General features: G+C 45.8%; 1 protein-coding gene across 4 annotated transcripts in view; it reads left to right on the forward strand.

Annotated features, from left to right (window-relative positions):
• Positions 1–13,514, forward strand: part of APBA1 (amyloid beta precursor protein binding family A member 1) — a 265,234-nt gene extending 251,720 nt beyond the window's left edge. For all 4 annotated transcript variants that reach the window (XM_055272323.2, XM_055272322.1, XM_055272326.1 and 1 more), the window contains 3 exons: positions 114–233; positions 8,536–8,676; positions 9,667–13,514. In XM_055272323.2, coding sequence (XP_055128298.1) covers positions 114–233; positions 8,536–8,676; positions 9,667–9,738 — 333 coding nt within the window. In that variant the 3' untranslated portion in view covers positions 9,739–13,514. The remainder of the gene's footprint in view (positions 1–113; positions 234–8,535; positions 8,677–9,666) is intronic.
• The last annotated feature ends 287 nt before the right edge of the window (positions 13,515–13,801 follow it).

The raw sequence follows: 13,801 nt of genomic DNA on the forward strand, positions 1-13,801 counted from the left end.
AGGGTCCTTCGGAAGACTCAGTGCAGCTTCTTTTGCCTTTGGTGCTGCTTGCTTTTGTTTATTCTGTCTGCCTCAGTGGTCACCATACCCACTGTACTTTATTCATGTTTAAGGGCTTAAAGAATCAGTCCCGAGTCAAGCTGAATATTGTGAGATGTCCTCCGGTGACCACCGTTTTAATCAGAAGACCAGACCTTCGCTACCAGCTGGGTTTCAGCGTCCAGAATGGAATTGTAAGTAGAACACCTTCCACACCCTTTTCCACAATGTTGACAAATAAAAACGTAGCATGGCCAGGGGGGTGGTGCCAAGATGGCCGAATAGGAACACCTCCAGTCGACAGCCCCCAGTGTGAGCAACGCAGAAGACGGGTGATTTCTGCATTTCCAACTGAGGTACCGGGTTCATCTCACTGGGGAGTGCCGGTCAGTGGGTACAGGACAGTGGGTGCAGTGCACTGTGCACGAACCGAAGCAGGGCGAGGCATCGCCTCACCTGGGAAGTACAAGGGGTCAGGGAATTCCCTTTCCTAGTCAAAGAAAGGGGTGACAGACGGCACCTGGAAAATCCGGTCACTCCCACCCTAATACTGCCCTTTTCAAATGGGCTTAACAAACGGCACACCAGGAGATTATATGCCACACCTGGCTTGGAGGGTCCTACGTCCACAGAGCCTCGCTAATTGCTAGCACAGCAGTCTGAGATCAAACTGCAAGGCAGCAGTGAGGCTGGGGGAGGGGCGCCCGCCATTGCCTAGGCTTGAGTAGGTAAACAAAGTGGCTGGGAAGGTCAAACTGGGTGGAGCCCACCACAGCTCAAGGAGGCCTGCCTGCCTCTGTAGGCTCCACCTCTGGGGGCAGGGCACCGACAACCAAAAGACAGCAATAACCTCTGCAGATTTAAATGTCCCTATCTGACAGCTTTGAAGACAGTAGTAGTTCTCCCAGCATGCAGCTGGAGATCTGAGAACGGGCAGACTGCCTCCTCAAGTGGGTCCCTGACCCCCAAGTAGCCTAACTGGGAGGCACCCCCTAGTAGGGGCGAACTGACACCTCACACGGCCGGGTACTCCTCTGACACAAAACTTCCAGAGGAAAGATCAGGCAGCATCATTTGCGGTTCACCAATATCCGCTGTTCCGCAGCCACCACTGCTGATACCCAGGCAAACAGGATCAGGAGTGGACCTCCAGCAAACTCCAACAGACCTGCAGCTGAGGGTCCTGACTATTAGAAGGAAAACTAACAAACAGAAAGGACATCCACACCAAAAACCCATCTGTACGTCACCACCATCAAAGACCAAAGGTAGATAAAACTACAAAGATGGAGAAAAAACAGAGCACAAAAACTGGAAACTCTAAAAATCAGAGCACCTCTCCTCCTCCAAAGGAACACAGCTCCTCACCAGCAATGGAACAAAGCTGGACAGAGAATGACTTTGACAAGTTGAGAGAAGAAGGCTTCAGAAGATCAAACTACTCCAAGCAAAAGGAGGAAGGTCGAACCAATGGCAAAGAAGTTAAAAACTTTGAAAAAAAATTAGACGAATGGATAACTAGAATAACCAATGCAGAGAAGTCCTTAAAGGACCTGATGGAGCTGAAAACCATAGCACGAGAACTACGTGACAAATGCACAAGCCTCAGTAGCCGATGCAATCAACTGGAAGAAAGGGTATCAGCGATGGAAGATGAAATGAATGAAATGAAGTGTAAAGAGAAGTTTAGAGAAAAAAGAATAAAAAAAAAAAAAAAAACAAAGCCTCCAAGAAATATGGGACTATGTGAAAAGACCAAGTCTACGTCTGATTGGTGTACCTGAAAGTGACGGGGAGAATGGAACCAAGTTGGAAAACACTCTGCAGGATATTATCCAGGAGAACTTCCTCAATCTCGCAAGGGAGGCCAACATTCAAATTCAGGAAATACAGAGAATGCCACAAAGATACTCCTCGAGAAGAGCAACTCCAAGACACATAATTGTCAGATTCAACAAAGTTGAAGGAAAAAATGTTAAGGGCAGCCAGAGAGGAAGGTCGGGTTACCCACAAAGGGAAGCCCATCAGACTAACAGCTGATCTCTCGGCAGAAACTCTACAAGCCAGAAGAGAGAGGGGGCCAATATTCAAGATTCTTAAAGAATTTTCAACCCAGAATTTCATATCCAGCCAAACTAAGCTTCATAAGTGAAGGAGAAATACAATCCTTTACAGACAAGCAAATGCTGAGGGACTTTGTCACCACTAGGCCTGGCCTAAAAGAGTTCCTGAAGGAAGCACTAAACATGAAAGGAACAACTGTTACCAGCCACTGCAAAAACAAGCCAAATGGTAAAGACCATCAAGGCTAGGAAGAAACTGCATCAACTAACGAGCAAAATAACCAGCTAACATCATAATGACAGGATCAAATCCACACATAACATTATTAACTTTAAATGTAAATGGGCTAAATGCTCCAATTAAAAGACATAGACTGGCAAATTGGATAAAGAGTCAAGACCCATCAGTGTGCTGTATTCAGGAAACCCATCTCACGTGCACAGACACACACAGGCTCAAAATAAAGGGAGGGAGGAAGATCTACCAAGCAAACGGAAAACAAAAAAAGGCAGGGGTTGCAATCCTAGTCTCTGATAAAACAGACTTTAAACCAACAAAGATCAAAAGAGACAAAGAAGGCCATTACATAATGGTAAAGGGATCAATTCAACAAGAAGAGCTAACTATCCTAAATATATATGCACCCAATACAGGAGAACCCAGATTCATAAAGCAAGTCCTGAGTGACCTACAAAGAGACTTAGACTCCCACACAATAATAATGGGAGATTTTAACACCCCATTGTCAACATTAGACATATCGACGAGACAGAAAGTTAACAAGGATATCCAGGAATTGAACTCAGCTCTGCACCAAGCAGACTCAATAGACATCTACAGAACTCTCCACCCCAAATCAACAGAATATACATTCTTTTCAGCACCACACCACACCTATTCCAAAATTGACCACATAGTTGGAAGTAAGGCACTCCTCAGCAAATGTAAAAGAACAGAAATTGTACCAAACTGTCTCTCAGACCACAGTGCAATCAAACTAGAACTCAGGATTAAGAAACTCACTCAGAACCACTCAACTACATGGAAACTGAACAACCTGCTCCAGAATGACTACTGGGTACATAACAAAATGAAGGCAGAAATAAAGATGTTCCTTAAAACCAACGAGAACAAAGACACAACATACCAGAATCTCTGGGACACGTTCAAAGCAGTGTGTAGAGGGAAATTTATAGCACTAAATGCCCACAAGAGAAAGCAGGAAAGATCTAAAATTGACACCCTAACATCACAATTAAAAGAACTAGAAAAGCAAGAGCAAACACATTCAAAAGCTAGCAGAAGGCAAGAAATAACTAAGAGCAGAACTGAAGGAAATAGAGACACAAAAAAAAACTCAAAAAATCAATGAATCCAGGAGCTGGTTTTTTGAAAAGACCAACAAAATTGATAGACCACTAGCAAGACTAATAAAGAAGAAAACAGAGAAGAATCAAATAGATGCAATAAAAAATGACAAAGGGGATATCACCACTGATCCCACAGAAATAGAAACTACCATCAGAGAATACTACAAACACCTCTATGCAAATAAAGTAGAAAATCTAGAAGAAATGGATAAATTCCTGGACACATACACTCTCCTAAGACTAAACCAGGAAGAAGTTGAATCTCTGAATAGACCAATAACAGGCTTTGAAATTGAGGCAACAATTAATAGCTTACCAACCAAAAAAAGTCCAGGACCAGATGGATTCACAGCCAAATTCTACCAGAGGTACAAGGAAGAACTGGTACCATTCCTTCTGAAAGTATTCCAATCAATAGAAAAAGAGGGAATCCTCCCTAACTCATTTTATGAGGCCAGCATCATCCTGATACCAAAGCCTGGCAGAGACACAACAAGAAAAGAGAATTTTAGACCAATATCCTTGATGAACATTGATGCAAAAATCCTCAATAAAGTACTGGCAAACTGAATCCAGCAACACATCAAAAAGCTTATCCACCATGACCAAGTGGGCTTCATCCCTGGGATGCAAGGCTGGTTCAACATATGAAAATCAATAAACGTAATCCAGCATATAAACAGAACCAAAGACAAAAACCACATGATTATCTCAATAGATGCAGAAAAGGCCTTTGACAAAATTAAATAACCCTTCATGCTAAAAACTCTCAATAAATTAGGTATTGATGGGACATATCTCAAAATAATAAGAGCTATCTATGACAAACCCACAGCCAATGTCATACTGAATGGGCAAAAACTGGAAGCATTCCCTTTGAAACCTGGCACAAGACAGGGATGCCCTCTCTCACCACTCCTATTCAACATAGTGTTGGAAGTTCTGGCCAGGGCAATCAGGCAGGAGAAGGAAATAAAGGGTATTAAGAAAGGAGGAGGTCAAATTGTCCCTGTTTGCAAATGACATGATTTTATATCTAGAAAACCCCATTGTCTCAGCCCAAAATCTCCTTAAGCTGATAAGCAACTTCAGCAAAGTCTCAGGATACAAAATCAATGTGCAAAAATCACAAGCATTCTTATACACCAATAACAGACAAACAGAGAGCCAAATCATGAGTGAGCTCCCATTCACAATGGCTTCAAAGAGAATAAAATACCTAGGAATCCAACTTACAAGGGATGTGAAAGACCTCTTCAAGGAGAACTACAAACCACTGCTCAATGAAATAAAAGAGGATACAAACAAATGGAAGAACATTCCATGCTCATGAGTAGGAAGAATCAATATCATGAAAATAGCCATACTGCCCAAGGTAATTTATAGATTCAATGCCATCCCTATCAAGCTACCAATGACTTTCTTCACAGAATTGGAAAAAACTACTTTCAAGTTCATATGGAACCAAAAAAGAGCCTGCATCACCAAGTCAATCCTAAGCCAAAAGAACAAAGCTGGAGGCATCACGCTACCTGACTTCAAACTATACTACAAGGCTACAGTATCCAAAACAGCATGGTACTGGTACCAAAACAGAGACATAGAGCAATAGAACAGAACAGAGCCCTTAGAAATAATCTCATATCTACAGCTATCTGATCTTTGACAAACCTGACAAAAACAAGCAATGGGGAAAGGATTCCCTATTTAATAAATGGTGCTGGGAAAACTGGCTAGCCATATGTAGAAAGCTGAAACTGGATCCCTTCCTTACACCTTATACAAAAATTAATTCAAGATGGATTAAAGACTTTAATGTTAGACCTAAAACCATAAAAACCTTAGAAGAAAACCTAGGCAATACCATTCAGGACATAGGCATGGGCAAGGACTTCATGTCTAAAACACCAAAAGCAATGGCAACAAAAGCCAAAATTAACAAATGGGATCTAATTAAACTAAGGAGCTTCTGCACAGCAAAAGAAACCACCATCAGAGTGAACAGGCAACCTACAGAATGGGAGAAAATTTTTGCAACCTACTCATCTGACAAAGGGCTAATATCCAGAATCTACAATGAACCCAAACAAATTTACAAGAAAAAAAAAAACCCCATCAAGTGTGGGCAAAGGACATGAACAGACACTTCTCAAAAGAAGACATTTATGCAACCAAAAAACACATGAAAAAATGCTCATCATCACTGGCCATCAGAGAAATGCAAATCAAAACCACAATGAGATACCATCTCATACCAGTTAGAATGGCCATCATTAAAAAGTCAGGAAACAACAGGTGCTGGAGAGGATGTGGAGAAATAGGAACACTCTTACACTGTTGGTGGGACTGTAAACTAGCTCAACCATTGTGGAAGTTGGTGTGCCAATTCCTCAGGGATCTAGAACTAGAAATACCATTTGACCCAGCCATCCCATTACTGGGTATATACCCAGAGGATTATAAATCATGCTGCTGTAAAGACACATGCACACGTATGTTTATTGTGGCACTATTCACAATAGCAGACTTGGAACCAACCCAAATGTCCAACAATGATAGACTGGATTAAGAAAATATGTGGCACATAGCCACCATGGAATACTATGCAGCCATAAAAAATGATGAGTTCATGTCCTTTGTAGGGACGTGGATGAAGCTGGAAACCATCATTCTCAGCAAACTATTGCAAGGACAAAAAACCAAACACCGCATGTTCTCACTCATAGGTAGGAATCAAACAATGAGAACACCTGGACACAGGAAGGGGAACATCACACACCAGGGACTGTTGGGTGGGGGGAGGGGGGAGGGATAGCATTAGGAGATATACCTAATGCTAAATGATGAGTTAATGGGTGCTGCACACCAACGTGGCACATGGATACATATGTAACAAAGCTATACATTGTGCACATGTCCCCTAAAACTTAAAGTATAATAAAAAAATTAAAACGGACATTTTAGTAATAATAAACATCTGTTGGAATGCTTTAAAAAAATGTAGCATGGCCTTTTTTGTTTTTTTAATTGAGATGGAGTCTCGCTCTGTCGTCTAAGATGGAGTACAGTGGCACCATCTCGGCTCACTGCAACCTCTGCCTCCTGGGTTCAAGGGATTCTCCTGCCTCAGCCTCCTGAGTAGTTGGGACTACAGGCACACGCCACCATGCCCAGCTAATTTTTGTATTTTTAGTAGAGATGGGGTTTCACCATACTGGCCAGGCTGGTCTTGAACTGCAGACTTTGTGATCCGCCTGCCTCTGCCTCCCAAAGTGCTGGAATTACAGGGTCTTTGACTTTTTTTTTTTTTTTTAAACCAGTTTGTTCCCTGAAGGAATCCATCAAGAAAGAGTATGAGTGGATGAAGCAGGCTCAGCTCCCTCTCTGGACAGAGTCCCTTCAGCAGAGATTCCCACCCAGAACCCAGTGTTTCTGTGACATGCAGGGCTGCCCTCCCGGCTGCCAGCTTGGGAGTTTGGGATGCACCCTCCAAGAGCCTCCTTGCCTCTAGGCTGTCCACCCTGGCTGCACAGAGTCCTGCAGAGCAGCTAACTCCCAAGCCTGGGGCTGTAGAGTGCAGGGGCCGACTCAGTTCCCACAGTCACAACTGGGACTCAAACAGTTTGGTATTTGAGTGATCCTTCAAACCTTGGCCTTCAGGCGAAGCCAGGCAGATCACTTGAGGCCAGGAATTTGAGACCAGCTTGGCTAACATGGCAAAGCCTAGTCTCTACTAAAAATACAAAAATTAGCCAGGTGTGGTGGCAGGCACCTGTAATCCCAGATACTCAGGAGGGTGAGGCAGGAGGATCACCTGAACTTGGGAGGCAAAGGTTGCAGTGAGCAGAGATTATGCCACTGCACTCCAGCCTAGGTGACAGAACAAGACTGTCTCAAAAAAAAAAAAAAAAAAAAAAAAAAAAGGGAGTCCTAGGTAATTAAAATATCATTCCAAATACATTGTAAGGTTTAAAAATACCCTTGAACTTCCCATTTGGAGTTGAAATATCCAGCCCCACTTCCTGCATTCTTTGTACCTGAGTAGCCTAGTTTGCCTATTAGGAGAGGACCTAGGGTGACTCTTTACAGTTTAGCTCTGAGATCATCTTTTCATTGGTTTGTACTTGTACTTGTTTGCTTTGTTCATAGTTAAACAGTATTAAAAGTTCAGATATGAACAAGGAGTTGTTAACACGTGTGGGTCCACTGGGAAAACACCTAAGGAATATTTTAACCCCAGATCTAGCTGAGAGAGCAGCTGGGCCACACACTCACAGAATCACACAGCATGTTGCTGCAAGATGTCACTTGCAATCTTGTCTGCATCCACTTTTAAATAAAGGCGCATGGTCTGGAATGAAAAGCCAACTTAGTAAATTCAGACCTACTCTTTTGGGAAAAGTTATGTTGTAGTGTGTGTGAGGTGTGGGTGGAGGGCCCATCAGCCCCACCTGCAACGTCGGGTCACTGTGGTACCTGGCTGTGCCATCACAAAATCCAGCCTCACTGTCTTTTCTGCGGGAAGGGAGTTTGAATAGGGGCCGCTGAATTGGGAAGTTCTAAAGGAGTCTCTCCCCGGCAGCCAGCCACATTTCAGAACACAGAGTGGAGTTCCAGCCCCATGGCGGCTCAGGCAATCATGACCCTAAAAACAGTCTGCTGGCATTAAACACTTGAGTGCTTGAGTCCCAGTCATGACTACGGTAACTAACACTAACCTGTGTCACACAGGCTGACAGTTTGAAAACACTGGCGACTCTGCAACAGACCCAAATGGCCCTTTTTACCCAGCCCCAGCTGGGATGAGAAGTAGAATTCAGTGTGCCATAAAAACCAGTGATGTGCTACAGTCTCTGTGCAAGCCGCATGAACAAGGTGACCATGTGGGCTGACAGCACCTATTTTTTTGTGAAAAGACACTAAGAGAGTTAAATGCCCAAAGCCTAACCATGTCAGCTTCTCCAAGAGCAGAGTGTGGGGGCGGGGGGCTTTCAGGAAAGACGGCCTTCCAGCCCTACTGCACTGTCTGCAATGAGGGTAACTCCGCCTTTGACTCTGGCAGATCTGCAGCCTCATGCGAGGGGGAATAGCTGAGAGAGGAGGCGTCCGTGTGGGGCACCGGATCATTGAAATCAATGGACAGAGCGTCGTGGCCACCCCCCACGAGAAGATCGTCCACATTCTCTCCAATGCTGTTGGGGAGGTAGGAGAGGTTCGGGGCTGAGGGTGGTGCTGAGGGCCGCGTCTGGTGCCCCTGCCTCATATGCTCACCATGGCCCTAAGCAGACCTTCCAGGAAAGCTCCCTGAGTTTCCAATCCTGAACATTCCCCAACAAGCAGACCTGTGTCTGACCAAATACCAAACCCATTAGCAAGCAGTTGTCTGGGAGCTCCTCCATGAAATGGAATCAAATCCCCCTCAGCCTTCTCTTTCATCTGATGTGCTCACCTTCTCTTTTTAACACTCAGCTTTCTGTTGCTTTTCTGTATGGCCGCCTAAGTTGCCTCCATTTTCCCCAGTTAATCTCCCCAAATGTTTTTAAAAGATTTAAGTCTTAGACTCAAGTCAAATCAAAGTGGCCCTCCAGAGGTGTGACCCCAGTGCAGTGTGGCATAACGTGTCATCACTGCTGTCAGTCATCATTGCTGTCAGTCATCACTGCTGCCATTCATCACTGCTATCAGTCATCACTGCTGTCATTCATCACTGCTGTCATTCACTTATCAGTGCTGTCAGTTATCACTGCTATCAGTCAGTCATCACTGCTGTCAGTCATCACTGCTGTCAATCATCACTGCTGTTCTAGGGCTGATTTGTCATCCTTGCCTCATCTGCCAAGAGAGGTGAGGGAGGCAGGTGCCCTAAGAAGCCTGGAGCCCTTCTCCCTCCATTATCAAAGTTCTTGCTTTTAAAAGGGTAGAGTCTGGTGAGAGATAGAGCATTTGACTGAGAAATAAGCCTTGCTTGGTTTTTTTGTTCATTTCTGTCACCCCTAAGCTTTTGAGAAAGTCAGTGGATTCCACTCTTCCTGGAGGCCACCCTGGGTCAGGTCCCTGGTGGTGGCTGGGCAGTAGGGGAGTATCTTCAAAGCCCTCTATGGGAAAGGCACTGCCTCTCTGGCCAGCTTTGGGCAGTGCCCACGCAGCCAGCCCCTAGCCTCAGCCCCCACTAAAGTGTGTTCTTTACCCTCAGATTCATATGAAGACAATGCCAGCCGCGATGTACAGGCTGCTGACGGCCCAGGAGCAGCCCGTTTACATCTGACCGCGGCCGCACGCGGTGGCATGCATGGAGGACTCTCCTCATCGTGGTTGTGTTTCTCGTGCTGCATCCCTGTGTCCACTGAGACATTCCCCTCTCGCGCCCAGCGTTTGGTTTTACACAGGAAGAGAAGAATCCACAAGGACCTCTTTACTCTCTCCGATTTGTTTTTTTTTTTTTTTAATACCAGGGAAGTTTCAAATGCACTCCCTTGAGGATGGAGAACAGCCAGCACCCACCTGGTACTGACCCAGGACCATCCTGGAAGGCCTTCTGGGTGTGTCCAGGGGTGGGCTGTCACTGCCTAAGGGAGAATCCTCCCTTCCCAAGAGGTGCAGACCTCTTAGAAGGAGCTCACGGGGCAGCGAAGCAGCTGATTCAGCAGTGCCTAAAACCCAGTTGCTGATCTCTGCTCTCTGAGTTTATCTGTGGGAATGTAGTACCCAGGGCCAGCCCACATCATTAAGGTTATGAACTGCCTGCCATGTATTTGGGGCACCATACATTATTTCCTCCCAGAATCTCTGAGCCAACCTTAAACCTCTTCTATTGCTAGTTTTAATTTCAATGTTTGTGTGTTTTCTAATATGAGCCTTCTCACCCCAGGATAAAAGGGGAAATAACTGCCTTGGGCAAGGACACCATAGTGTCACAGAGAGCTTGGCAATTCATGGGGCATCTGAAGCTTTACCAGGTTGTCCTCAAGTTATCAACCATTAGATAAACACAGGCAGGTACTGTCTGCTTCTCTCTCTCACACACACACACAGTCCCATTTGCATATCACCCTTCCCTGCTCCCACCACCAATGAGACAAGTTGAAGATTAGGCACACAGATCCCCTGGAAACCCACCTCTCTGGGAGGCCCCTTCCCTGGCAGGTGGCCAGGCAGGCAGGGGCTGCTCAGCCTCGTCCTGAGAGACCTGCCCTCTCTGCGCTGAGGCCCAGCCCCTCCAGCACCACTTTGGCTTAAAGCATCCTCCTCCTGGACTCCCCTCCCCGCCGAACACACATCCCAGGAGTCTGGTAAGGAGGGACTGTTCCCCAGAAGGCAAGCTGCAGGTGCAATTGTGTCTTGTTTCCTGGCCCAAGGCAAGACCAACGTTCTTCTCTGCTCAGGGCCACTAGGCAGATGTGATATTGGAAAGGCCAGAACAGTACATAAGCCACAAAATTAAGGAGACAATAGCAACCTCAAGTTATGCCTCAGAATCCCCAGATGTGGCCCATAAACACCCTCTTGCTGCCTTGTGGGCCTGAGAGCATTTTTGGCTGGTGTGGAATTGTTCCATGTTTTCATCAGGTGCCTCATATTTATGCTTCCGTCTCAGTTCAGTGTAGATATTTTAGTAATATTATAATTCTGAGCCAGTTTTCACTTGGTCCAAAGAGCATTTTGTTTTCATGTGAGGTGTGATGTGGCTTTGCTTTTGTTTTGTTTCATTCATGACCTCAGTAGAGACAGGGGAAGAGAAACTATTATATTTTGTAATTAATATAGTCCCTGTTCTCTGCATCCGAGATATTTATGTTGTGTCTATGGAAATAGGAACTCAGTGAGCAAAGGTTGGGTAGCATGTATTTATAGAGAGAATGGAGGGATTCTAAGGGGGAGAAAAGTGACTATAACAAGATTAGGGACAAGAGACTTCAACCAGAGAGCTCTGTGATCAATTCCGCGAGATCTCTGTACCTTCTGAGTTTTCTGCTTAGAATTAGGGAAGCTCAATGCTTGACAGGAACAAGCAGTGGAACTCTCAGTTTCACTGTGCTACAAAGGAGCCCTGAGGAAGGGAGGAAGGGAGGCCGCTGGCTGCCCAGGTGCCCTGTGGGGAAAGGGACTTCCGCTGCTGTAGAGAGTGGCACGCGGTGGGGCCAGGGGCTCTGGGATGGGCCATAAAGCTCCCCAGGACTTCTTTGAAGGATGCTTTACAGAATGTTGCTGGGAGACCAGCCCCAAAGTCAACCCATCACAAACGTGAGGACCAGGAAGGAACCATGGCCTGGGTTCTCCATTTGCTGTAGAGTATCTGGTGATACAATGAGACACTTAAGAGTCATCAGCCAGTTCATCTTTCCTCTGCCAATAAGAGTGGATAGAACAGGAATGAAGTGTTAGCGGTGGTATTTCAGGCATCAGCAGCCTTGGAAAATCATTGTAGGGGCTCATGCCTGTCTGTCCCTAGGCACCTGGGCAGCACCACAGAGGCCCACCCATGACTGGCCAGGGGACAGAACTCCAGTAGTGAGTCCCTGTACAACCTGCACATAACGGTTATGTATCTTCACCTCAAGGAGAGAATATAGTTTCTATTCCTATTGCACAAAAACCTTGTAAACTTTGAGAGGTGCTGAAAAAGCCAATTCTGCAAGCTCTCCTAGAGGACTGACATTGTAACATTAGAGTGAGAAGATTTCTCCGCCACATTCTTTTGTATTAATCCAGGTGTGTCTTCACACCCAGTGAGTGGAAGTTGCTGGAGCTCGGTACAGGTCCACCCAGCTGAAGTGGGTTCTTTTTCCTGCTACCACTGGGGCAAGGGAGTGAACCTAGGTATGGTCACTCCAGCAGCCACAGTCTTAAAAGCAAGTTGCTAGATTTTTTGAAAGTCCCAAGAGAAGTGGCGGTCTTCCCTTTCTGTCATCCCAGTATATATAGTTATATATGTAAATATCTAAATACCCTGTTTAACGGGAAGGCTATGTACAAGGCAGCCTTCCCAAATGCTACGAGGGCACAGAGCCACTGTGGCTGCTCCTCCAGGGCGTGCTGGTGGCTCAGCTTTGGGGTTGGACTCCCACATTCACCTCCCCCTCCTGGTCCAGGCAGAGGCACAAGAACCCACCCTGCCTTTTCTCCAATGTGAGCATTTCAGGGAGCCACCATCAGCCTTGGGTTCATGAGAGGAAGAAACCCCCAAAGACCAATGCCTGGAGCCCACTTCTCCAGCGACACCTTCCCTTGCCAGAGCAGGCTCCTAGGAGCGCATCGCGGGGTGCCGGGTCCCTGCGCACGGGTTTGCTTTCTGAACATTGCCCATCAACACCGCCTTCAGGGAGTCCCAGAGTAACCTACTACCTCCCCCATCGCTCCTCTGCCCCCCTCACCCTGTGGGCACCAACACCTCCCACACACAGATGAAAACCATCTACAGAGCCCTTCCCGGGTCCCTCGACCCAGTGGTGTAGCCGTTACCAATGTTTACAACCAGGGGCTGCCCCTCCTTAGATGTGTTTACTCACATTCACAGGCCACCTGTTGGTTTGAGTTTCATGTGTCTCCTTCCCTGGCCTGGGTCGACTTGAGCACACACACGACTCGATCTTTCTTCCCCTCCATCAAGGCAGTGTGTGAGGACTGTGTGGGAATGATATTTCTTGTACATACTTAGCACAGCACCTAGAGTATGAACTTGTACTATTGTTCTGTAAAGAGGGTGAAATAGAGATTATTGTAAAGCGTCGGGAGAAGTATAGTATTGTATTTGTAACAATATCGTTCTTTGTATACACAAAACTCAATGATCTATATATAAATATAAATAAATATATAAATAAAATATATCTACACGTGAGCCTGGAATGTGGACACCGCACACCCACTGAATGTACTTCCTTGACAGTCTGGTCACTGGTCCCTGCCTCCCTCCTCCGTCCCGTGGCCACAGTCATCCGGTTTGGGGTTGTGATGTATTTACTGTGCTATCTTCCTTTATTTAACTGAACGCTAATGTCTGTATAAGAGTTGCTGCAACAATAAACAAGAACTTCACCTCTTGGCCTGGCCAAGTGTCTTCTTGTTGCAGGGAAGGCTTGGGATCATGTGATGAGTTTGTCTTTTCCCTAACAGACTAGCTCCTGCCCACCCTATAGGCGCCCAGAGCCCAGGAATTCTCCAAATGAGCTTTTATTTTGTGGAACTGACTTGGTTTTAGACAAGAAAGGCTCTGTTCTCCTGTCTCAGTTATATATATACTTGCTATTCCTATTGCACAAAAACCTTTGTAAACTTTGAGAGGTGCTGAAAAAGCCAATTCTGCAAGCTCTCCTAGAGGGTCTCCTTTG

This window comes from Symphalangus syndactylus, chromosome 3 (assembly GCF_028878055.3).
Source record: "Symphalangus syndactylus isolate Jambi chromosome 3, NHGRI_mSymSyn1-v2.1_pri, whole genome shotgun sequence".
Classification (NCBI taxonomy): Eukaryota; Metazoa; Chordata; class Mammalia; order Primates; family Hylobatidae; genus Symphalangus; species Symphalangus syndactylus.